Source organism: Zootoca vivipara, chromosome 14 (assembly GCF_963506605.1).
Source record: "Zootoca vivipara chromosome 14, rZooViv1.1, whole genome shotgun sequence".
Classification (NCBI taxonomy): Eukaryota; Metazoa; Chordata; class Lepidosauria; order Squamata; family Lacertidae; genus Zootoca; species Zootoca vivipara.
This window is the reverse complement of record NC_083289.1, coordinates 37,778,201-37,803,672: the sequence shown is the minus strand read 5'-3', so window position 1 is coordinate 37,803,672 and position 25,472 is coordinate 37,778,201. Positions and strand designations below refer to the sequence as shown.

Genomic DNA, 25,472 nt, shown 5'->3' with positions numbered 1-25,472 from the left:
TTGAATGCACTGCCCAATTGTTGAGGTTTGTGCATCTCTTAGCCAGTTAGTAGTGGTAAACATATGTATAGTTCAAGATAGCCATTTTTGTTTTTAGCCCACTTTCAGATATTTTAGTACTTTTATTACATTTTTGGGAAACACAAATGTCTTGAGTAATTTTGTACACCAGAAAAGATGAGAGACCAAGAGGTTTGGGCCAAAACAGACCTTGATGTAAGCATCATAACACATTGTTTGAAAAGCTGATGCAATCAAATGGAGCATCCAACATGACTTCCATTTCCCCCCACCCCACCCCCTTCTCCGCTTGGTTACTTTGCACTAATCTCATTTAGTGCATGCTGAGAGTGTGCTTTTTTCAGGGTGGGTGAACTGGTGCTAGGAGAAATGACTTCATCTGCTCCTGGCAGATGAGCCACGCGACCTGTGCACTAGTCCTCTGTTTAGTGAACATCTTGGGCTGAGTTAACAGCACTTTCAAGTCATTTAATCAGACCTGATCAGTCAATAGAGTCCTGCTGTGTTACCATTGGCCACTGCATGATACCCAGCAAGGACCCAAAGTCAAAAAGAGCCCATGCTCTACCCAGAGCTCAGACGAGTCGAACAACACACAGGTTCTAGGAGCTGGCGTAGATCCTTTCCTTTGCAACATACTCATATTAACCTGGTTCAAGAACACTGAGTAAATAGCCTCTTTGCTCCTGTCCTGGCTACAGTGTCAGCCTATGCACACACAAGCATGTGTTTGCAGAAAAGCTCTACCAACAGACCAACAACAAACGCATACTCAACTACCTCTGCTACCAAGCCCAGGTGCTAAGCCACCTATCTATGGCTTACAGCTCAGTGCCCTCCTTCCTTTCCTCCAAGCAGAGACAGGGCAGATTCTGAGCCCCCAGCTGGACAGAGGGCAGGCAAAGGGCATCCCCATCATCAAGTCCTCCTTCACGTTTCAAGAGTTTTTTTCTTCAGGTTTTCCATCAGTAGCAGATTCTGCAGTGCCAAACTTCTGCAGTCACCATCTGGGTCCTTCTCTGCGACATCTGCAGAAAATAGGAAAAGACAGACAAGAGAAGAGGAAAGAATGGCTCGAGGAAATCCCTGTAAAGCATTAGTTGAACTGTCAAGTGTGCTTCAGTAAAGGAACAATAAAAGGAAGTTATCCCCACCCCAGCTCTCCAAATACCCAGCTTGTTTGATTTTAGACCAAACTTTATTTAGCAACATTTCTTTTTTACACAGTTACCCTGTGTAACCAAAACATCTCAGCACTAGGTGCAAGCAAGATAAAGTTGCAGTAGCTGTCTGTTTTCTTTAACCACAGGACCAAGTAAAGATTGGAGGAGTTTTAACACTGAGTAACTGAGGGAACACTGGAATGTGCTCTTTTTTGGCTCAGTATTTCAGATTCTTTACCTCTAAACTACTTTTAAATGAGAATTTAAAGCCTGCCTCCCACACAAACCCAGCTCAAGTTTACAGATCCACATTTTGCACAAAGCTTTGTGAAGTGGTGACTTCCACAAAGCCATTTCAGGCATGCACCTATCTGTGTGTGTAAGAAATTTCTGCCATCATACTCAGAGGTATGCTTCCAACTGCACAATGCATGAGCAACAATAAGCCACTTTGTACCGGTGCATTTATGAAACCAGGTATGCACTTCTTTGCACTGTGAAGCACAAATAGTCCTCATACCGTACAGAAAAGTTTGCATCTGATGTGGCACTTGCATCATTCCTTGTCTTAAGCAGTGTGCTATGCAGCACATCAACTCAGCTTGCCGGTCTTGTTCTGGCTAGGTTTTTGTACCTTAAACAGTTGCAGATATATTGAGAATTGAGAAATGCAGCAGGCAAATCATTCCCTCCCCCCAACATACAGATGCCAGGATAGAATAAATTTCAGCTACTGAATTTCTGCTTACTAGGCAGCTAATAGGCACTGTACCAGGGGGAGGGAGGGAGGGGGTGGCTGGCAGCTCTATATTTCTAACAGTCTTGCAAAGTGGAAATCAGGATGTCAGAGCAGAGGGGAGCCTGAAAGAGTGGTGAGTCTGTGGGAGGAAATCCTGTGCGCACAAGCTAAGCGCTTGAAGCCTAGCACTAGGTCAGTCTGGGTACATGACTCACTCAGATAGCCCCCCTCTATTTATAAAATGACAGAATGGAACACAGTTCTAAGGGCAGCCTGCGGTCCAAAATGATTAACATCAGCAGTTGCCCCAATGTAACAAAGGCTCATTTAACGAGAGTGTGTGCACCGTGGAAGCAGATGGCTAGCCCAGTAGAAGAAATAAAAGTCAAAACTTCTGTGCTATCACAATTTTCTAAGCTACTAGCTCTTGCCTTCCCTTTCCATATGCCTATAGCGCTTCATGAGCCAGGCAACATGTTACCCACAAGGCCAAAGTTTCTAGTCATCATGGTTGGAGAGATGTTTAAATATGTGATGACTTTGCCCCTCCACACCTTGAGTGCATATGCAAATCCTACCCTATTCATATTATACAATACTTTCCATCTGTGCCTAGGAGGATATGGGATTTTAGCACCAGCCCAGGAAGACTCTTCTCCACATATCCAGTTGCCCTCCTGAGTGTTATCAGCCCAAGACCATGCATCCCGTCTCCTTTCAGGCTAGCCTCAACACATTGCTCAGCAGGCTACGCTCGAGGACAGCAAAAGCCTATTTCTCCACACACACCATGGCATGGGAAAAGAGGGAATCTTTAGGCTCCATGGCAGCCCTTTTCCCTTTTAAGGGCACAATTTCTAGCAGCCAGTCCAGGGATCAAAGACTAGCTGTGTTGGTGTCACATCCTCTCCAGCTCCCGTGGGAAGCTCACTCTCAGGATCCAAATGGTGAGGGAAAGCAACCCAGGGCATAAATGGGAAGGCTTCTGAGCTTATCTAGGACATGTGGCACTTGATTCCTAGCAACTCGACCCTTCAGCAATGAAATCTGAATCATGCTGCATCACCTCGTGCATTTCTGGGCACGCAGGAGACGCTCAACTGCCCTCTCCTGACTGGAGACTGGTTGTATTCTTCTTTGGTTGTGGGGGGGGGGGTTGCTGAGAAAAATCCCCCACTTCCATACACCCTCAGGAAGACAGACCCATTCACATGACCAAACTGACACACTGGGAACAAGGACACAGAAATTCCAGCCTGGGATATAGCTTCTCTGTCTCTCGCCAATATCAGAGAGTGAGAGAAGGTTTGACCTCAACATAACCCCTGCCAATGGCATGCTCTCACAGCGACTTCTCACCTGCCAGCCAGGCTTGGGTCTCTAAAAGCTCCTCTGTCATGTCCTCCAGAAGGCACTCAGCAGGGACACTCAGGAGTGTGGAAGAGACAGATGACAAAAGCCCTTGGCGCACATATCTGCAGGGAAAAGGAGTGCCCTTGTGAAAGCCAGCAGGAAGGAATCTAATCCCTACCCAACTGATAGCCGGTGGCCTTGACACCGCCTTCTGCTTTGCTAGCTTCATTTTCCTGCTGGAGTCACCAAACTTAATTGCTTGAATTGCACCTAGAGTTACCCAGAGCTGAACTCAGGAGATTTCTGTCCTGCTCACATCTTCTAGTTGCTCGTTGGGAGCATAAAGAACAATAGCAAGAAAGCTGCTTTCCTAGAGTACAGTATATGTCCCTCCCCTCTCCTTGGTTTTAATGTATCTACATGGGTTTTTAAAATTTATTCTTTTTGTGTCTGTGGAGAGAGAGAGGGAGAGAGTGCACACAGGGCAAAACAAGTCATAAAAGTGGGGGAATAAAAAGGTGTGGGGGGAGAACTAACACCCATACGAAATATTTAAAAAACCCAGAACATATAAACATTACAAGATCGTCACAGTAGTTAACCTACATTTAATCTAATACATTTGTTTATAAAACTAAATTCCAAATATTGTTAAATTTGTCCATGGTACGTCTATGTTTAGACACGATTTATTCATGTGTTTGGTTTGTTGTAGATCACTTGGGAGTTGCCTTGGGCAAGAGAATGCAACTAACTATTTATTAAAAATTTGTTTAAATAAATAGGGGACATATTAATAAAATGATGATGATGATGATATATTCATGCCCGAGATTGCATGAGTTTCACATTCAAACTACAGACATTGGAAAGTGTTGCTTATGAAAATGGCTGACTCGTTCAAGAACTTGAGGAGGGCAGTGTGACTTGATACGCTCTCTTAGCCTCAGTTTTACTCAACCTGACTTTCCCTTTTTGTAGCCGTTTCTCTTCCACACCTGGCTTCGGCATCTTGGAACTACTGGGGGGCCCAAAGGACGAGAATGGGACAGAGAGAACAAACTCCTTCCCCCACTTGATTGGGTTCCCTGGCTTTGGGTGCAGAGGGACCCACCACTGTCACCACGATGCTCACAGGAACTCACGTGTCTGCATGGAAGCGCAGGGTCCAGACGAACTCTAGCAGTGCCTTCCCCATCGCAGCTGCCACCTGGAGGAGACACACAAATCAGGATCCATGGAAGATGCATTGCATGGGTAGCCTCGGGTATTTTGCTTTCTGAGGCAGAAAATCCAAATGGTAAAGATACAGGTGAAACTCGGAAAATTAGAATATCGTTGAAAAGTGCATTTATTTCAGTAATGCAACTTAAAAGCTGAAACCAATATATGAGAAAGATGCATGACGTGCAAAGCAAGATATGTCAAGCCTTTATTTGTTGTAATTGTAATTACTTGTCGTTAGGCTGGTCAATTATAAATGGAATGTAATTAATGAAATGTAATAGCGATGTTTATTTTTTGTATTATTGTAACTATTTTTTTTATTACTGTGAAATTTCCAAAAGAAAGCATTTGTAAAAATTAAAAGAAAAATAAAAAATAATAAGTTGCATTACTGAAATAAATGCACTTTTCAACGATATTGTAATTTTCCGAGTTTCACCTGTATAATAAGCAAAGGCTGCAATCCCATAGTCACTTTCCTTGGAGTAAGCCCCACCAAACTCAAACTTGCTCCTTTGTAGGCAAGTATAGAATTGTACCGAAAAGCAGTGACAATTTGCCATCTGTTAACAGTACTGCTGGCTATTACTTGAGCCTCCTCCGCTCTCCCTCAGAAATTCTGCCCTGGTTTCAAGCATTAAGAGACCAGGAATGGAAACAGTGGCTCATCCACAACCAAAGGAACTACTGCTTCGTACTTGGGGGTGGAGGCAGGGGAATCACCACATCCTGCAGGTGAAGCACAGTGGGGGAAACTCGGCATGCACTGATTTAAGAAATATTGACATCCATTTTAAAAACTGAAGAGCATCACATTTGAAGTTTAAATAAACTGTCAAATTGTGTGTGTTTTTATTTTACTTTGTGGGATACGTATTTATATCTCCCTGTTGAACACATTATTGGAGTTGCTTGCAAGGCCGAGGAATCTGGATTTATTCATTTTTTAAATTACAAGTGACCCAATCAAAGATAAAGGACTCATTCTTGGAAGGCCATCGGGTATGTCAGTGCTTGAAGAGTGGGAAGGCAACAGTGACTGAGAGTTGTGTCAAAAGTGGCCATTCCACCCACCTGCATTTACTAGGTCTGCTGGCTATTGCTGCAGTGCTGAAACCAAGCAGCTTATGCAGAATCCTGAAAGCACCTGGCTTTTGGAGTTGGGGAAGGGAAGCTGTGGCCCTCCAGATGTTCCCAGCCCCAGCAAGCATGGCTAGTGGTCGAGGAAGATGGAAGCTACAGTCCAGCAACATCTGGAAGGCCACAACTTTCCCACCCTGATTTTAGAGGGGAAGAGGGAAGCAAACTCCCAGAGCCAGTGGTAGTTACAGAGTGAAGCATCGAAAGGTGAGCAGCTTTTGCCTGAAATGAAAGGGTCTCTGCTAATACAGAGCCAAAATCAGACCACGCAATTTCGAAAACTCCCTGCATACACCATGTGTAGATGCTTCACCCCCTCACATCCTGTCCGCCAAAGCAAATGTTCACTGGCTCCCTTTAGAAAAAGATGGGATGCCACAGCATGCCAAAAGCCAAACACAGGCAACACTGTACTTCTCAGGTACTTTGGAAGGGCCTATCTAGTATCCTCACCACAGTGTTGACAGCGAAGTACATCAGAATTGCCAGGGTGTGTGTCAGCCGGGCCAAAACCAGGTGATCATCTCCCAAAAGGTCAAAGGTGGTCAGTGGCCTGGAAAGCAGAGAGGGAGAATGTTCTAACTGGCACTGAAAGATGGCCTCCTTCCCTACAAACCCCCTTAGGTTTTAAGATCAGCAGAGGGAGCCTCCCAGTAGTTCCACTGCCCTCAAAAGTTTTGGGAAGAGAATTGGCCCAGGTGGGACAGGGCGTTCTCTGTGGCAGCTCCTAGGTTGGGGAATCCCCCCCCCCCTGGAAACCTTCATCGATTTCCTTCTGACACCTGAGATACACGTTTTCCTGGGACAGCAATTTGTTCTATTTTTTAAAAAATATTATTATTATTTATTATGAAGATGAAAGAGAAGGAGAAGCAGCAGCAAGCCTTGGTCTTAAATTGCAGCTCCCAGCTCCTATCATAATTGCTGTTTACAAAAAGCTGAGAACAGTTGTTCTCCATCAGGCATCCTTCGTTATTGCTAAAGAGAACTGAATTCCAGGAGCCAAGACAGAGCCTTCTTTTTCAGAACAAGAACAGACATGCAGCAATTCCAAAAGGAGCCACGGACATGGGCGCAAAGGCACCCTTTGGACATTTTTGCTGCAGCAGTCCTGCAAAATCAAAAGGTGAACTACAGTTTAGTCTTTTTAAAGAGTTTGGACTGTTCTGGCTCTTGGAGCTGTTGGGAGTGGCAAAATAAAAAGACAGAAAAAGTCCTGTACTCTATGTTTAGATTAAACTACCAGTACTTGTTTGTTTAAATATAAATGCCTGGTGCATTTATTCACATGGAATACAGACAGCCCAGCACCTACCAAACCTGAATCACACACCTGGTTGATTGCTAGCTTACTTTTTCTGCCATGAGATAAATTTCAGCCATGAATATAATGGGTGCTGTTGCAGGAGATATTCAAAATGTATTCCATGCACGCCTCTGATAACACAACACAGCCCTAGGGACATGAAAATGCAGATGGCCTCACCTGTCAAAGTTCCGAAGAAGCGGGAAAAAGAAATGACCAGCAACTGGACCAAATCTATTGGGGGCAGATGGTGGCTTTGCTTGGGACTGGCCCTGTTCCAAACAAAGTAAAAGGTCAGGCAGGAGAACCATCACTAGCGAGACTTGACTAAGACCCCAGAGGAGGCTTCATGGATGCAATGTTTTGTTCCACTCTCCTTAAACAGACCAATCTGCTTTCCTTGTGAGGGATCATTGTAGGACTCTCAGGGTCCCTTTCAAGGTCACATGAGTTAATATAATTGTTAATTTGTTATTTGTTACTTTGACCAGATCAGGGATAGAGCTCTCAAGGTGCTTCCACCAACATAGCCCTATCAGGAGAGATCAAGGACAGGCCGGAACAGGTCTATAATTTATAGACATGGAGGGTGGGGGTTGAAAGCTGAGGAGAGTCGATCAAACAAGGCCCTAATCACATTATGGGCTGCTGTCTCTCCTGGGCTGAGTAAAGGAAGTTTCTATGAAGGCCTTCAGAACAAAGAGAGGATTCCTCTCCACGTGGGGTAGGTGAATGTATGGCCCCTCCCATTACCAGAGGTTTGGGAAGCCTGAACTAAACAGAAAAGCATATTTCTTGGATGGAGCAGGAGACCCTTGAATACATGACCAGCTCGTCTGTCTGCACTGATGTGCCCCTGCTGCAGCTCAAGGCAGTTTTGCATTTCCTGGCTTCACCTTTGCAAACCTCCTGGTCTTGCTTCGGATCCTTTCATCCACAACTTTTTGCCAATCTGGAGAAGAGCTGTTGCTAGACAGGATCTGGATGCTGGGCTGTTTCAGACTAGGAAGCTGCTTTGCTTTAGGAGAAAAGGGCTGAGAGAGTTCCTGGGCTGCTCTGGCCAGCACCTGAGTGAATAGACAAGAGGCTGTCAGGTGCTTCTAGCCTGGAGGTGCAGTGCATCCCACTCGCTTCACGAGGACAGCAAATATAATAGAGCATCATTCAAACTACAAGAAACCATTTACAATAGCAAAATAAGGGATGCGGGAGTCAGAACTTCACAGATACACAACTTCATGGCAGAGGTGAGGGGTGAACTGGGGAGCTTCCGACAGGTCACTCAGTCTCTTAGCTGCAATGCAACACTACCTCTCGCAAGGCTTGCTTATAATATGCTGGAAAAGGGCCACTTACATCCAGGATGTCCATGCGCTGGCGGAGACTATAGTTCAGGGAGTAGAACTCAGAGGTCAGAAACTGGGCCACCTAGGCAACAGAAAACAAAGGTGAGTTTAGAGGTGTTCTGTGGCTCCTTAGTCTTACAAGCTGCCCCATCAATCTGGCAAGCTAGGGGCAGAGGAACAGAGCGCTCGCTATATTCCAGTGCTTCTGCCCATGACTTTCCTGCTCCTTCCTAGCCAGATGCTTTCCCTGTCCACCTAGTGCAACCTTACCAATCTCCTTGTCTTACCAGCCCCTTAGCTACCTTCTCAAACGGCCCTCTTCGAGCCTGGCTAAGAAAGGCCAGCTGAAGATCCTCAGCCCCTAAGACAGCACAAGGACTCACTGGTGTTGGGTCTGTGACAGCGATGGCCACCAGAGCGCTTTGACGAAGCCCCACAAAGCCTTCTATGTAGCTCTTCTCTTCAAGATGCAGCAGGACTTTTGCCAGTTCCACGCTCACCTGCACAAAAATACCAAAGACCGTATGTGCGTGTTTTGAAGTCTCAGCTGTTCAAGAGGCTTGATGTTTCAGGCAGGTCAAGTTGAGAGTCAGCTGGTCTCATCGAGTGTAATAAAAAGTTTGCAGGGGGCAGGGAAGAGATGACAGTTCCATGCCCCCTCTCCTCTCCCACGACGCCCTAAGTTGGGTGTTCAAGAGATCACCACGGTTGCCTAGACTGATTATGCCACCAAGGAGCTTCAACATATGTGCAGAGCAACTGGGGATCATCTGAAGCACGCATCCCCAAACTGCGGCCTTCCAGATGTTTTGGCCTACAACTCCCATGATCCCTAGCTAAGAGGACCAGTGGTCAGGGATGATGGGAACTGTAGTCCAAAACATCTGGAGGGCCGAAGTTTGGGAGTGCCTGATCTAAAGCATACATCCCCAAACTTGGCCCTCCAGATGTTTTGGGGCTACAATTCCCACCATCCCTGACCACTGGTTCTGCTAGCTAGGGATGATGGGAGTTGTCCCACAACATCTGGAGGGCCGCAGTTTGGGGATGCCTGATCTAAAGTCCTAACTGCGCCTTCCCCCCTCACACCCCAGATACAATATTTTGCCTTGGACAGCAAAGAAGTCAACTGTCGTGGGGTTGGTGCCACCACCAGAATTACAGAGAACTGCCATTGCCTTTCAATGGCAAAGGGGACCACCCTCCTGTATTTCTCACTTGTCAAGGGCAAGCTCCTGAGCCCCAACAAGTTCTCATGGGTTATCTCTAAAGCCGAATCAAGATCAAACCAAGAGGCACAGGTCGCATTTACTTCTCGTGCAGCTGCCACGTTCTTTCGGATCAAAGTCTCCAGGGTGCTCATTGTGGCTTCATACTTGTCCGGATCTTCGGGACCAGTCAGGACTGAGAGAAAGAAAAGAGGAGAAGGAAGCTTGCATTTGACTTCCCAGTTGTCCAGTCAAGTTATTGCTGTACCAGGAATATATGTTACGCAGAAAGTTCATGCAATTATATGCTTTAAATTGAAAGATTTGGGTTTGCATATCATTGTGGCAGTCTTTCATAGATAGGTCTTGAGACAAAAGTAGTCAATGAGGTGCCTTCCAAAATTTGCTTGACTCCAACACCCATCAGCCCTAGCCACCATGGGCGATGGTTAGGGGATGATGGGAATTGGAGTCCAGCCCCATCAGTTGGGCACCTTGTTGACTTGCCCTAGTCTAGGAGACAGAAGATAGTAAAGAAGTGCAGGAGGCTCTGAATAAGGCATAGAATGTGTCAACCCAATAGAAAAGCCACAGGGTGTTTCACAGGCAATAAATGTGTTTATTTCAACCAGGAAACACAACACATGTTGAGAGCCACTGTGGTCTAGCGGCTAGGAATTTGGATCAGGAGCAGGGAGACTCAGATTCAAATCACCACTTGGCCATGGAAATTGCTGGGTGAATTTGGGCCAGGCATGCTTTCTCTTGGCCTAACCAACCTACAGGGTAGCTGTCCTCAGTTTCTTGGATGAAAGGTGGGATAAAAACAAACAAAACTTCCCAGAAAGCTAGTTCACATGTCAGACTAAATCATAGGCTTGCACAACTAGAACAACCATGATAAAGCCACATGACACACTTCCTCTCTTTCTCCAAGGAGTTCCAAAGCTTTTGCTTCTGTTATTTGATTAACCACAGCTTCCTATGCTGTACTGTACAGACCAGAAACAGTGGTTAATTTTAACTATGGTTAGTTTAAACAAGCCAGCCTCAGTAACTATGGTTTGAAGTTTGCTTGATTGAAACTATCCAGTTCGTGTCAGTCATGGTTTGCTGGTCTGGACAATGCAGTTAAGCAAAAGTGGAAACAAACGCTTCCAAATTTTTTCTCCTGGTCAAATGCGAGGCAGGGAGGGGAAGGGGAAGTCTGGAGGCCCATGGCTCACTGTGGCTCAATCTTACTTGCTCTTGTCATGCTAACTACGGTTTAGTGTGTCATGTGAACAATGCTATGGACTTCATACCGTCTTATCCCTAATCACTTACTTTCAATACAGTCTCGGATGTAGGTGGGAGCCTTGGTCTTCTTCAGTTCTTTGTCCTCTGACATGTCATATGGCACAAGGTCATCATCGCTGAAAAAGAAACAAATTTAAATTCTTCCTCAAATGAGCTTTGATTCATGCACACAGTGCGAAGATTCCACATGGTATCTATCTTCTTGCTTGGCAACAACATTTTCCCACATACCTATCAAGCTCAGAGTCATCTTCCTGGTCCAGTCCTTCGGAAGCACTTGGCTGTGGTTTCACACTGGGTTTTAGAATAGTGCATGGTGTCATGGCTGGTCTGCTGTTCCTGCAGCAGCAAAAAAAAAAAGTTCCTACCAACTGAGGGAAAAGTCTTGCTTATGCTGATAATAGGAAAGAGGTGCAACGGCAGGTGAAAACATAACTATTATACAAACATGCTGCAAATTAGCCTGGTTCTAAAAACATCAGAAGTTATGTCCTGAAACTCCACAAAGAAATAAGAAAACTGTTCTGTAAACTAAAAGATCCCATTTGCACAGAATGCCACATCATGTTGCAGTGAGTTTCTAGGCTCATGTGAGCTTTCCTTCCCCACCCCCCCTCCTCTGGCATAGCTACAGTGAGAGGTCTGGGAACATCTGCTTCCTATTTTATAATTACATCTGAAAGGGACAAACTGTGGTTAGCTTAAACCATGCTTTGTTGAAACAAGGTTAGATCAAACCAGTTTATAATCCTGGCTTATTCAACAAAGTGTATTTTGGCACCACACAAATGAACACAGATTAGTTTTGACTATGGTTTAGTTTTATGTGTTAAGTAGGCCAAAGTCTCCAGCAGACAAAACAATGACGAAAAGCAGTCAGTGCAAACTGAAGCTGAAGGAGTCTAAGGCTAACTTACCCAATGCTCTTGGAATCACTGTCAGGAATCTGCTCTGGCCTCTGAATCAGCAAGGTCTTTAACTCTCTGATCTCATCATCTTCTTCATACTAACACATTGGGAACAAAGCAAAACATTAAGATAGAATAAGAGCAGGCATCCCCAAACTTTGGCCCTCCAAATGTTTTGGCCTACAACTCCCATGATCCCTAGCTAACAGGACCAGTGGTCAGGGATGATGGGAATTGTAGTCCAAAACATCTGGAGGGCCGAAGTTTGGGGGTGCCTGAAAAAGAGGAATAGTACACACGTTGGCTCTTGGGTAAAGGCAAGTGGCAGCCGTACTTTGATTTACTAAGTCCATTCTTGGGATGACGCTTGTTGTTTCACATCAGAAAATGGTTGAAACAGGTTGACCCACAAGGTTCGTTACAAGAGACAGGTGCCTGCTTAAAAGCAAGGCCAGACTCAACTAAATGTTGGTTGGAGTCAGACGTAACAGGAAACCACAGTTTCCTGCTAAATGAATGAACCTGCACAAGCCTCACACTTGCATACTTTCCCACCCTGCCTCTTGTACAGCCACAAGGAGACATAAGGTTTTGCTTCCATTTTTAAAACAATCCACAGTTGCCCATTACAAACAGATGTGAAAGACCATGGTTTGTTTCAACTGTGGTTTCAGGGGGGGAAAGCCAGGATCTGAAGCCACGGTCTTGCAAACCAGTCCCCCAAGTTTGGACCTAACAAGGAGATGTTGCCTTTCTAAAAGCAGAAGCAAAAGTTTGCACTCTCCTCCTGATAGTCAGAGTGCAAGAGCCAAAGGCTTGTTCACATGACTTGTTCACATGGTGGGAAATCCTGATTACCCATTATATTTAAACAGAACCATTCTCTCTGTCACACACACAAGCATATACACAAAACCATTTTAAATGGCAGAAGCTGGGACATAATACCAAAGGTATATTCCACTAGCATGTTTAAAGGATTTTTTTCCCCTGCCACAACGGAGCACTGCAGAAAGTTCACTTGGCTGGCTCACCTGAAATTTCAGAGCGGGGCCTTCAGGCATTACCCTGGCACTGACGCACTCGGCTACAACCATCCCCATATGGCGGATCTGTGGCAAGTTGCTGTCCAGGTGACACTTCATCCCTTCCATCATGACCGTGAGTAGCTCTGGAAGGGCAAGCAGAAGGCGACCAGGCAAATTCAGCAAAAAGCACAATAGCCAGCTCTGACATATTTAAAACATGATAAGCAGGTGTTGTGCTTTCCACAATGGGGCAAATATATATTTCAGCATCTTTTGAACCATTGGCTACGGCTTTCCAATGCAAGCAGAAGAAGACAGTGCTGACCTTTCCTTTTCTTCTTTTTTTAGTGATGGGGGTACACTACTCAAAGGAGTAGCCAACTAAACACAGGTTAAAACAGAAAAACACTTTAATGGCTACAAAATGTATTACTTCCAAAGGTTTTATGGACTGCGGAGAATGATGCATCTAATGAGGCAGACTCATAATAAATGTGCTAGTCTTTTTTGGGTTGTTTTTTTTTACAGAAAAATAAAGAATTTTCATTGTATATTTAAGAAGTATACAATGCAACATAATAGTATAATATCCATTTCTTTTCTCCTTTTCCATAGACTCAACAATGTATATGGTACCTTTTCTTGAACCTTGTTGTATCAATACATGACAAGAAAGAAGCCACACAAGACAGCCCCAAAATCTCTGTGGACTGCACTCATTTTTTAATTTTTTAAAAAGAGTCCTTAATGTTAACAAAAGAGCCCTACTGGGTACTGATCCCCAGTACATGCTGGCTGAGTTGCACAATGATCCATAAATAAAGGCCTGTTAGATGTTTCTGCCCACGGGTCAAAATTAAAATCCTTAACAGGCTTGTGATCTTCCATCACTAGTAACTTATCATTAGCAACGCTCTGCACCAGTACTCCAAGCTCAAAGCACGTGACCATCCCATGCGTCATCCTTCAACAACCTACTGCCCTTTGGATACTTTGGACTACAACTCCCAACAGCCCCAGCCAATACGCACATGCTAGGTGGGTCTGATGGGAGTTGTAGGCCAAAAACATCTGGAGGTCTCAAGGTTAGGGAAGGCTGCTATTTCTCAGCTGATTGCTACTGGCAAGACATCCTACTGATCCCACCACATCTCAATAAACTGCAGTTTTATGACGTTCACACAAAGACAATAGGTTCTATCCAATGGTGCAGAGTAGTCCCACTGAAGAGAATGTAACAGGGCAACCTTAGGCTTATTCATTTCAATAAGTATACTCTGAGTAGGACTGGCACTGGATACAACCAATTGCCGCAGCCACCCTGTGAGCATTTCCCAGGAAGTCACCCAGATTCCACCATGAAGATTTTGGCGAGCAGGCATGCATGCGTGCGCACACACACACACACCTATATATATATCTGAGTGGGAGATTTCAGAGTTCAGTATCACAACCCTTGACAACAGTTGCTCCCATTGCTGGATCAAGTCCGAAATTCGGTGGAGCGGATGGCAATCGTGATGAATAGAGGCCCAGAGGCCCAAGATGCCAGCTTGGTCCTTTTCTCTCTCCCTTACCTTGTCTGTCGCTTAGTATTTCTGCTTCTTTCAGATGAGAGAGACAGATCAGAATGGCCTTGCTGATGTACAGCTGCTGCTCCACTGGGGAGTGCTTCACAGCAGTGCTGCTTCCCCAGGTCTCCAGCAGCTCTTTCAAAACCTGCGTTAGAAGCCTGAGTGTCGGGTTCAATGTGTCATTCTGCCCCTGTCCCCACAAGCCTCCTTTTGGGACCTGTTAACATAATAACCCAGCAGTAACCGACTCCCTTTGTCCACCAGAGGAGGCACCTTCACAGTAAGTGCCAATGAACCCAATTCCACTTTGTATGATGGAGTCTTCTGCTGGAGCCAGACCTATGCCTCTTAAAGGCTTGGTTAAGATCAGGCATCCCCAGACTTCGGCCCTCCAGATGTTTTGGACTACAATTCCCATCTTCCCTGACCACTGGTCCTGTTAGCTAGGGATCATGGGAGTTGTAGGCCAAAACATCTGGAGGGCCGCAGTTTGGGGATACCTGGTTAAGATCTCTCATCATCCCCTTTTTATCCAGAAGCAAAATTTGGGGGTGTAAAGACTCCCCAATTACAAGCAGGGTCAAGGAGGAGTAAGATGTACAGAACCTCTTAGTCAAGGCACCAACTCTCAATGTCTTGGGATCATCTGCCCTGTGCTTTACTAAGAAAGCTTTGCCCTGCATATCTGGGTTGAATTGCCATCTGAGGCCTCCTCTCAAGGATTGGGCTCCAGGGAGACAGTCCCGGCAGTGTGTGCAGAGCTTGCTCCTTGGGCTCAGGATGTCTTGGGGGAAAGGGCATGTGTGTCATTCTTTGCAACAGTCCCAGCTACAACCCCCCTACCCTCCAGATGGAGCAGCCAAAACACAACATGGCACCCAACTCTATCTCTCTTTTAAATCAGAACCAGTGAAGGCAGTGAATGTCCTGTGTGAGTGTCTGGAGGCGGTTGGAGGATGGATGGCAATTAACAGATTGAGGTTGAATCCTGACAAGACAGAAGTACTGTTTTTGGGGAACAGGGGGCGGGTGGGTGTGGGGGACTCCCTGGTCCTGAATGGGATAACTGTGCCCTTGAAGGACCAGGTGCGCAGCCTGGGAGTCATTTTGGACTCACAGCTGTCCATGGAGGTGCAGGTCAATTCTGTGTCCAGGGCGGCTGTCTACCAGCTCCATCTGGTACGCAGGCTGAGACCCTACCTGCCCGCAGACTGTCTCACCAGAGTGGTGCATGCTCTAGTTATCTCCCGCTTGGACTACTGCAATGCACTCTACGTGGGGCTACCTTTGAAGGTGACCCGGAAACTGCAATTAATCCAGAATGCAGCAGCTAGACTGGTGACTGGGAGCGGCCGCCGAGACCACATAACACCGGGCTCCCAGTACGTTTCCGAGCACAATTCAAAGTGTTGGTGCTGACCTTTAAAGCCCTAAATGGCCTCGGTCCTATATACTTGAAGGAGCGTCTCCACCCCCATTGTTCAGCCCGGACACTGAGATCCAGTGCCGAGGGCCTTCTGGCGGTTCCCTCACTGCGAGAAGCAAAGCTACAGGGAACCAGGCAGAGGGCCTTCTCGGTAGTGGCGCCCGCCCTGTGGAACGCTCTTCCATCAGAGGTCAGGGAGATGAACAACTACCTGACAATTAGAAAACACCTAAAGACAGCCCTGTTTAGGTAAGTTTTTAATCTGTGATATTTTAATGTATTTTTGTATTTGTTGGAAGCTGCCCAGAGTGGCGGGGGAAACCCAGCCAGATGGGTGGGGTATAAATAAATAAATAATAACAACAACAACAACAACAACATTTTCATCAATCTGCTGGAAGGAACACATGGCTGCATCTGCAATCCCACCAACTTTTTCAGTCGGTTAGCGCCTCCTCTTCCCACCCTAGCAAGCTAAACCAGAAGAGGTGAGGATGGAGAACCCAACTTGGTTTCAGTGCAATGGAGCTCCATCAACATCTAATATTCCCCAGAACTAGAAAACCCTCTCTCGCACAGGATATTCAGCATCTTGTGACAAGTGGGAGAGCCAACCTTATGGAAAGATCTCATCCACTGACAGAGAAAGGCCACTCTGAAATGAGCACCCATTTATCTCACTTTTAAACCTTTAATTTGTTAGCACACTGAAAAGGAGTGAAACACAGGCTGGCAAGATCAATGGCTCTGGGGTCACTCCTCTTTCATTGTAAGTTAGTTCTGATGTGTTTTTATTACATTACACAGAACAACAGGACTGGGAAGGTGCTCCTATGAACTCTACCAAGTTGCATGTTATCTCTTTCTCTCACACATATATAGAAATATATTTTGCTAACTGTCACCCTGCTTACCTTGATCAGCAAGAGACGCCGCATGTTGTCCAGGGCTAGATATCCAAGGAGGTTCTGGAGCACCATAGTCTGTATTAATGAAACCACAGAACTCATACGCATGACAAACAATGGAAATCACAGCAGACCCTTTGAGAAAGGAACAAACTCTCTCAATATCTTCCGGTAAGCTATGAACTATAAACCAAACCGGGTGACCAACTGCTCAGATCATTATATGGGAATATGAGCTTGACAATGAATGTTCATAGTAGACCAATTTGTTGCAATTGTAAAGTTTACAAATATACTCAGTGTATCATTACGATATGCATTGTGTTGATATCTTAAAATTAGAAGAAAAGAAAAACAGTTCCTGCAATTTACAGGTTTACTGTTAGAAAGCAGGATGGCAGGGTTATTTCCTTAAACCAGGGTTATGTGATGTCCTCCTTATGCTGCTGGCCTAAGTTTCCCCAAACCTGCCTCAGAAGGGGCACCCTGAAACTTGTACTTGCAAGTCCAAGAGCATATAATGCCACCCCAACAAACATGCTTGGCTCCTGATTAATGACATCCAAGGACTCTCACCGGATAGCTATACTGAAGCAGCAGCATCTTCTGGGTCATCACAAATTGAGCCTTCTTGCTTTTGACAACCAAATTCCCCAACAATCGTGACAGCACGGCAGGTCTAGCAATACAGGCAATACAGACAAAACAACATTTCAACCATCAATGTCTTTCTTCTATATCGGTGCTGTTTTAAAATCACAACTGGATTACATGACTAGATGATTCACAAACAGAAGTCTGGAAGGTATTGGCAAAGCAAGATATGCAATATTCAAGTTCCCCTCCTATAAGCGCAGAGAAAAGCAAGAGTGATGTCTCTCTGCTCAGGTCAAGTATGTCTGAAAGACCACCCTCTCCCTAACCAAACTTTTAAGATTCCTTTCAGGTGCTGTATTGGGGTGCTCCCACTGAATAAAGAGAGATGGACAACCACCAGAGAGAAGGCCTTTTTGGTACTGGCACCTAGAAATGGAACTCCCTTCCAAGGAAGGCTTGCCTGGTGTCACCCCTGTGGACTTTTCAGTGCCAGGTGGAGACCTCTCTCGTTACCCAGGCCACCTAAACAACTTATATTGCCAGGGTCTCTTCAGTTTTTAAGTCTGTGTTTTACTTTTACATCTTGGAGATGCTGTGACCTGTGTTTTTCTTGTAGTTATTTCAGTTTATATTTTAACTGTCTTATATTCAGGTTGTTTTAAAGAGTCATTTATTGTAAGTTGCCCAAAGGGCTGTGTTTTATGAGAAGGCATGCATACATACATACATACATACATACATATAAATAAATAAATAAATATATGAAATAAATAAGCCTTCCTCCTTTCCAAACTTCAGCAGCTGAGCAGGCTGAAAGTAAATCTAATTTGTAGTGCAGACATGCTCTTGGGGGAACTATTTTCAACTGCTGCAAGGATACAAGGAGGCATGACATGCACCCATCTTTCCACACAGAGGTTTGGCTGCTTACCCTGCTACTGCCTGAACAAAGCCGCAGACCACAGGCTCCACCCAGCGATCTGGCACACTCTCCACCAGTCGCCAGCATATCCTCTGCCAGATGCAGTCAGACTGGGTACGATCCGTCAGGTGGGACACCAACACGTTCAGGATTTCTTCTACATCCCAAAAGAAGAAGAAAAGGAGTTGCTTTGAAATCAGAAAGGGAAGAACAAACATCCTTTTTACTTCCTTATTTATTTATTTGGACAATAGGTAAGATAATTTGGGTGGTGGGACGAGGGGGATCTCTCCTGCTGTTCTTTGAGAAGGAGAGCTTTTAAAAACATTTTTATATGAATCCCCTTCCCACATCATAAAATATTGTTCTTCACCACTGTAAACCATGGCATTATATATTCCTTCCACTGCATTGTTCTTTAAAAGTCTGCCTCCTAGTGGCTGAAAAAGGGATAACCGCTGCCTTTTCTTAAGCGGTGCTCAGTCTTAAGTGGTCAACATGTCTGTTGAGAACAAGTCATGTAAAGAGAGACATAGAATACGAAAGAAAAACTGGTTATCAAACCCAAACTCCCTGTTTATCCAGCATCCAGTTCCTCTTCCAGGCCACCTGCCTGGCTGTCCGGGTCATAGGTTAGACAGTTTCTAAGAATTCATCATAGCAGAGGTGGCTAACCTCCAGTCTGGGGGAAGGAATCACATGAACCCAAGGTTCACTGCAGCTCATGCATGCTGCAATAAACCATGGTTTAGCTTTACCAAGTAACTTGATTATGTATTCCAACTGACTTTCGTTGTCTCTTCCCCACGTGGTTTATTGTGATGTGTAAGAGCACCCAATGACTTTTCACAAGCCAGGGGGTGGGGGTGCAGGGAAAAGAGGGCAAGTCAGCAGGAACAGAAAATCAAGTTATCTGGAAAAGCTAAAAGCTCTCAGTGAATTATGCCTTGGAATTCTCTCCTTAGTGGCCCAAAATCACAATTTGTTGTTATTATTAACTAACACTATTATCAAGTTGCTTAATATTTCCAGGTTCCAGAGACTCCAGCCTCCTCATAAGACAATAATCTTCATAGAGTTGTAACTCTGGAAGCTAAATACTTTTTATGATACGGTGCAATTTCTTACACTTCATTAAGCACATACACTTAAATCTTCAGAATGAGTGTGACTGTTTTTTGTGAAATGAGCTCCTGCGATATGCCAAGCTTGGGGACTCTGTGCATAAAGCAGTTGTAGGGCACATGCTCTGTACTCATAAGGTCCCAAGTCCAATCCCTGGCGCCTTCAGTTCAGGTAACAGGGCTGCGGGAGGAAAATCTGCCTGAGACCTTGGAGTGCTGCTGACAGATTGCTAGGCAGAGCTAAAGAGACCAATGGTCTGACTCAGTATAAAGCTGCTTCAAACGTTCATACGAACCACACTACCCGCTGCAATACTCTAACCAGCCTACATAGGAGTTCTTTGAAGCATGATTACATCAAGTGATAATCAATCGCTGCAGTTTGATTCAACCAGAGTGACACAGCAAAGAGAAAGCAACTGTTGAAAAGAAGTTATGGCTTACTGCAAGCTTTAAAAAGCACTCACTTTGTCTTCCATGCATGCATACCTTCCCTAGCACCTGGGACACAAAGGAGATTGAGCAATCCAAGCCACCTGGAATACAAGAAAAGCCACATTAGTCGGTGAATCCATCAGATCACAGAACTGAGACTGAAGCTCCAGCTGCAAAGCTTCCACAAAGATGAACAGAGCACTGGCATAGAAATGGAAGTCCTCAGGGGAAATTAATAACTTGGAGCTATGGATAATTTTTTTAAAAAAATTGTCCAGTAGCACCCTAGAGTCCAATTAAGTTTGTTCTGGGTATAAGCTTTTGTGTGCATGCACCCTTCTTCAGCTAAAGCTTATACCCAGAACAAACTGTTCATGAGCTAAACATGAAGAATGAAAAGTGGGTCCATGCAAGTGAGGATGACAAAGCCCTTTCAGAAGAATAAAACTCACTACTCAATGAAAGCCTCGTTATGAGGTTTGAGAGAAGCCAGCTCTGCACAAAATAGGTTGGCCTTCCTTTCAAGGCTAGGAAGACTAATCCATTTCTGTGAGATCACAAATGACCACAGAGCCAGCAAACCACTAAGGCCCACCCCCTCCAGGGGTGCTGGAAAAGTTCCCCATAAAAATTCCAAGGAGCGACGGCTGGTCAGTGTACCCTGAGATAGATGCAAAGCACCATCTGCATCACTGGCACAATATAAATCAATAAACTACAGTGGTACCTCTAGTTACGAACTTAATTCATTCCGGACGTCCGTTCTTAACCCGAAACTGTTCTTAACTAGAGGTGTGCTTTTGCTAATGGGGCCTCTTGCTGCCACTGCGCTGCCGGCACACATTTTCCGCTCTCATCCTGGGGCAGTTCTCAACTCGAAGTAACTCTTCCAGGTTAGCAGAGTTTGTAACCTGAAGTGTTTGTAACTCGAGGTACCACTGTAAACCTGCAAAAGGTTTTTTGAATTTTCCAGGCCTAAGACTCACACTGACAATGGGATTTAAATGTGCTTTATTTTGGTTGGACTGCACACGAGCGCACACATACCCTTCTGCCTTTAATCATTCACATGCACCTAAAGGTATACAGGTGTCAGATTATTTTTTTAAGTAACAATGTAGTTTGATAGCTGTGATCACTGTGTTGGCACCAAGAAATACAAATATAGTTTATTGAACCAAGATCAGTTTGTAAGTTTGGTCTTCACAGAGCTCTTCATCAAGCAGTATCTAGACAAAAAATTATCCACAATGAAGAATTTTGGGGGGGAAACAAAAACCTCAAAAGTATTTGCATACTCCTACTATACCAATGTAGGTTCATGGTATAAAGTTAATTGTTTTGTCTAGTGCTCAAATTACAAGCAGTCAAATGGGGAGAGACTACCCCCCCCCCCTAAATTTTGTGTTGGGTTCTTTTGCTTCCATTTTAAAAGACTAAGGGAGGATATGATTTGGTCCTCTAGGATCCTTCCCCTGTTTCTTTAACTATGTACCTGGCTGAGGACAGCAATCTGGTCTCCAGCTATGCATTGCTTGGTTTGGTTGAGACCAGCCATCCAGTTTACCTCTGATAACTGCTTTATTTAGAAGACAAGATGCACAGTCTGGCCCCTTTATATTTTCTGACACCCCCTTAGCATAGCTGCCAAGTTATCCCCTTTTTAAAGGGAAATTCCATTATGCTGAATAGGCTTCCTCACGAGAAAAGGGAAAACTTGGCAGCTATGCCCCTTAGCTCTTGTTTGCAAAAGGTTGTGGGGAAGCCTGTCATTTGGCTAAACCTGGGAGGAAGCAGGGGTGGGGCTTGCAGATTTCATTAAAGGTCCCCTTCCCTCCCCTTCCCTTCCCTTCCCTTCCCTCCTCCCTCCCCTAATTTCAGCACTGGTTTTAAATACTGGTTATTCTTAGCCATGGCCTGTCAGTGCAGCAGCAACAGCAGCAGCAGATCATCCTGTGAAATCTCACCTCGCAGTGAATCAGAGATCCTCTCCAGCACCTGGACCGTCTCCACACCAAGCAGCGGGAAGTAGTTTTGGGGGAAGAAGACAGGCCGGTTTTCTCCCTGGAGCTTGTTGCCTAGGTGATCAGGGAGACAGGCCACCTTATTGAGGATGGCCTCCTGTAATACTGGAGGGCCAGCTTGTGTTTGTTGTTTGCAGACTTCCCACATCAGAGCAGACAGCCCAGCTCTCTGCAGGAACTGCTCCAGCACATCGACGACTTTATTCAGACGGAAACTGGGCCTACATGGAAAGGTATTTTTTCTGCCTTTATTTTCAATTCATAAGGAAAAAAGCAACTCAACAGATAACATCATCACCTGCAATTCCGGTGGTTTTTTAAACCACACTTTTCTATGATTCCTGCTTGTGGGCAAAGACTTGAAAATGTATAAGCAATGCTTATTGAGGACTCACAGATGTCCATCAAGCTGTTCTAGAATCATAGAATTTTAGGCTATATCCAACATTAGTCATACTCAAAGCAGACCCATTGAAATCAACTAAGGAACATCAATTTCTGTTAGCTACCCCCTTTAGAACTTGAAGGAATTTTAAAGGTCATCTAACACAGGAAAGAATTATAGCATCCTTGACCAATGGCAGTTCAGTCTTCCTTTAAACACATCCACACCACAATTATTTCCACATTCTCACCCCATAACTCTCATATAACTCCTGCAACCACACATCACCTTTCTTTGAACTTCAGGATGATATCCCTTACTAAGGGATTCAAAATTCTGTAAAGCCCAAAATATTGCACCTAAGAATGTGTGAATTAGGCAAAATAGTCAAGTCTACATTGTTTTCTAAAGGGGAATTTTAAACTTTTTTGTGGTGTAGAAATTGTATTCTTGGTATAAAACTATGATCAATCATGATAGTAACTTTTGCAAAGTGAGAGGTAAAATAAAAGAATATTTGGGTTCTGTCCATGCAGTACTGTATATTGAAACAATTACCAGGTTCAGAAATAACACTAAACTACAGTTCAGTATTAGGAAAATGAGTCTTGGGATCATGCACTTTCTCCTCTTCACTACTTCTTGGCATGTATGAGATGATCAAAAGCCTTTGCTTTTGTTTTTTGAATTAATCACAGTCACCTGTTATTTCTAAACATGTGAACTATGGTTTGCACTAACAGCAGCTAGTTAAAAAACATTGTTTTGAGTCTTGTTTGTTTTAAGTAACCACAGTTAGACAAAACTCAGTTCCTAAATTAGAACATACAGGGTTCCATGATTAAAGGGAAAGGAGAAGCTTTCAATCTTCTCATGAACACTGAAGAGGAGGGCACATGAGACCAAGATTTAGCCATGCTCATTCTCATCATGCAAAACCATGCTATAGAATTATGTCTGAATGCAGCCAATGACTCAGTTCAGATGTTATGCCAAACCATGGCTGAATGATTAGGCACACCCTCAGCCCCTTGGCATTGCCTTCCATCTATGGCTTGTGACAAACTAGTTTGCCCTTACATCCAAATTCAGAAACTAGAGTTTGTAATTGCCTTGAAACCTAAGATGGGCAAACAAACTAGGAGGGAGAAGACACAGTGCATTCACAAATCTTATTCATGCCAACTCACACAACGAATCACATCTGAACTGAGTCTACAAGTGGGATTTAAAAAACACATACACACTCCTTTGCATATGCATTTTGACTTTTTGGGATCCTCCTTCCCACTGCAGCTCAAACATTCAACCCTACTCCAAAAAGCTGCTATGAAATGTTGAGTGGCATCTGATGAAGCGCGAGACAGCTGTCAGAAATAAAAACCAGCAGTTTCCCTGTATATGAAAAAGTTCTTTTAGCACTGGGCTATTGGGATTCAGGCCTCTAAACTGAGAGTACAGTATCCTAAAAACAAAATAGTTTTAGAATTAGAAATCACAGCACAGTAGCCATGCTTACGCTGTAGAAATGATGGTGTCCAAAAGAACCATAAAAGTTTGGTCTGCTGGTCCTTCCAAGAAAAAGCAATCCCATAACTCCTTATCTTCATCTGATTGGAACTGCTCCAGCCAATCAAGACTCAGGTTACTGATAAGACACTGCAGAAAGGTAGTAAAATGATTGCGAGTAAATTCTTCTTTCTCTTTCATGGAGGGTGGATTTTCAGTCCCACCAAGGTAGCTCTTAATTGTTCGCAAAGTCTCAAAGATCTGGGCTCCATCTCTGGAAACAGATAGGGTGCCAATTGCTTCTTGTACTATATGGCGAACTTGAAGCAGGTCAGAATCCATTTATCCTGTTCACTTCTGGAAAACAACAAGGAGGTGGATAAGTGATAAATACCACCAAGGCTGGAGAAAGTAGAGCTGGTAATTACTATCCCCTGAACAGAAGAAGCAGAAAGGGTCATGGCTCAGGGGTACAACTTCTGCACTGTATCTCCAGGTAGGGCTGGGACAGACTCAAATCTGAAACTCTGGAGAGTTGCTGCCCATCAGTAGACAAATCTGAGCCAGATGGACAAATGGTCTGACTTGGTACCCTTGAGTTCCTTGGTGGAAAACATGGGATATAAAATATAGTAAGTAATAAGAACCACCAACATCCTGACCTCCTTGTGGGAGCGGAGAGTGGGATTTTAAAAATCTAAAGAAACATGCAAGTACAAGACTTCAGGATGCTCCCACCTGTGTAGGTATTATGTGAGCCTAAGGGAAACTTCAGACTAAGCCTGCAATCCTCTATCTGCTTACCTAGGAATAAGCCCCAGTGAACTCAGTTCTGAGTAGACACGCATTGGTTAGCACCGCAACAATGAGTCTCACGGCACCTTAGAAACATAACAAAATTTTTATAGCACAACCTTTAAAACCCACTTCAACAAATGTGCTGCCGACCACAAAAAGCTTAAGCCAAAATACTGTAAACGCGTTAAGTATTTAAGGAGCCACAATATTTCTTCGCTGGGTTTTGCTTGTTTTTTGCTGCACCGAAAGACCAACACGGCTGTTGCTCTGGAAATTACCGTAACACGGAACCCAAGACATGCCTACTCGAAAGTGAGTCTCACTGAGTTCAGTGGGACTGAAACCCTACGCTGATGTGTAGAACAGGACCGCCCAGCGTGAGGGAGAAACGCCTCAGCCCCTCGCCTCCCGCCTTTAGAAGTCCCCACCTCCTCGCCACCCCAGCCCGGCGACGCCTCACCAAGGGCAGAAATGATGCCACGGCTAACAGCGACCCCGCCAAGACACTCTCCAGGCATGTGGACCGGAAACCCAATCAAGCGTCATTCTAGCTTTTGCTTCGCGCTCTCTATGGTGCCTAATTGCGGCGGAACCACCAGCGGCGTCGCTTTTTACCGGAAGTTTATGTCTGTGTGTTGCGCTACCTTTTTTCTTTTTCATATATATAACTCTCTACGGTCCGTCCTCAACACTCCGAGTAATACGTTTGTCTCAACAGCAGCCGCCGAATCGACGCTCCTGCCTCGAGCCGAGCCTGTCGAATCTGCTGATCTTTCTTGCGCAGCTCTCGCGCTCTCCCGGCCCTGCCCCTTTCTCTTCCGCCCTTCTTTTTTTTCTTAAAGAGACAGTAACGATAAAGTTTCTATCGCGCTGTTTTTGAGACTCTGGGTGGGGTGTTACTGGTTTCACTCTTGGGTTGAATTTTATTCATTTTATTTATTTATTTTATCCATACCCCATTCTTTATCCAAGGGGTTTGGAGGTTGGCGTGTATGTTCTCCCTCCTCTCCATTTTTATTCTCACAACAATCC

The 25,472-nt window shown here is 44.7% G+C and overlaps 1 protein-coding gene across 7 annotated transcripts; it reads right to left on the bottom strand.

The window, feature by feature from the left end:
• Positions 1-914: 914 nt before the first annotated feature.
• Positions 915-25,220, bottom strand: TELO2 (telomere maintenance 2). Of its 7 annotated transcripts, none has more exons than XM_035130442.2 (21): positions 25,056-25,220; positions 23,653-23,999; positions 21,692-21,969; positions 19,757-19,825; positions 18,175-18,322; positions 17,223-17,325; positions 16,653-16,721; positions 14,316-14,457; positions 12,745-12,881; positions 11,720-11,808; positions 11,034-11,141; positions 10,830-10,918; positions 9,608-9,699; positions 8,679-8,795; positions 8,306-8,377; positions 7,846-8,016; positions 7,130-7,221; positions 6,097-6,196; positions 4,422-4,486; positions 3,283-3,398; positions 915-1,049 (listed from the first exon to the last, which is right to left on the bottom strand). In XM_035130442.2, the coding sequence occupies exons 2-21, from the start codon at positions 23,982-23,984 to the stop codon at positions 952-954; spliced, it is 2,487 nt and encodes an 828-aa protein (XP_034986333.2). In that variant the 5' UTR covers positions 23,985-23,999; positions 25,056-25,220; the 3' UTR covers positions 915-951. The 7 variants fall into 7 exon arrangements, with proteins under 7 accessions (XP_034986333.2, XP_034986331.2, XP_034986335.2 ...); XM_035130440.2 differs by having other exon boundaries at positions 25,085-25,219; XM_035130444.2 differs by lacking the exon at positions 25,056-25,220 and adding an exon at positions 24,869-25,028.
• Positions 25,221-25,472: the final 252 nt, after the last annotated feature.

What these genes read in the sequence shown, in the direction of transcription:
- TELO2 (XM_035130442.2), bottom strand. Translation starts at nt 23,984, where the DNA reads ATGGATTCTGACCTGCTTCAAGTTCGCCATATAGTACAAGAAGCAATT. An exon ending in GATGACTCTGAGCTTGATAG is followed by an intron (nt 10,919 to 11,033) that starts GTATGTGGGAAA and finishes TTTCTTTTTCAG; the next exon opens with CGATGATGACCTTGTGCCAT. An exon ending in ACGTGGCAGCTGCACGAGAA is followed by an intron (nt 8,796 to 9,607) that starts GTAAATGCGACC and finishes ATTTTTGTGCAG; the next exon opens with GTGAGCGTGGAACTGGCAAA.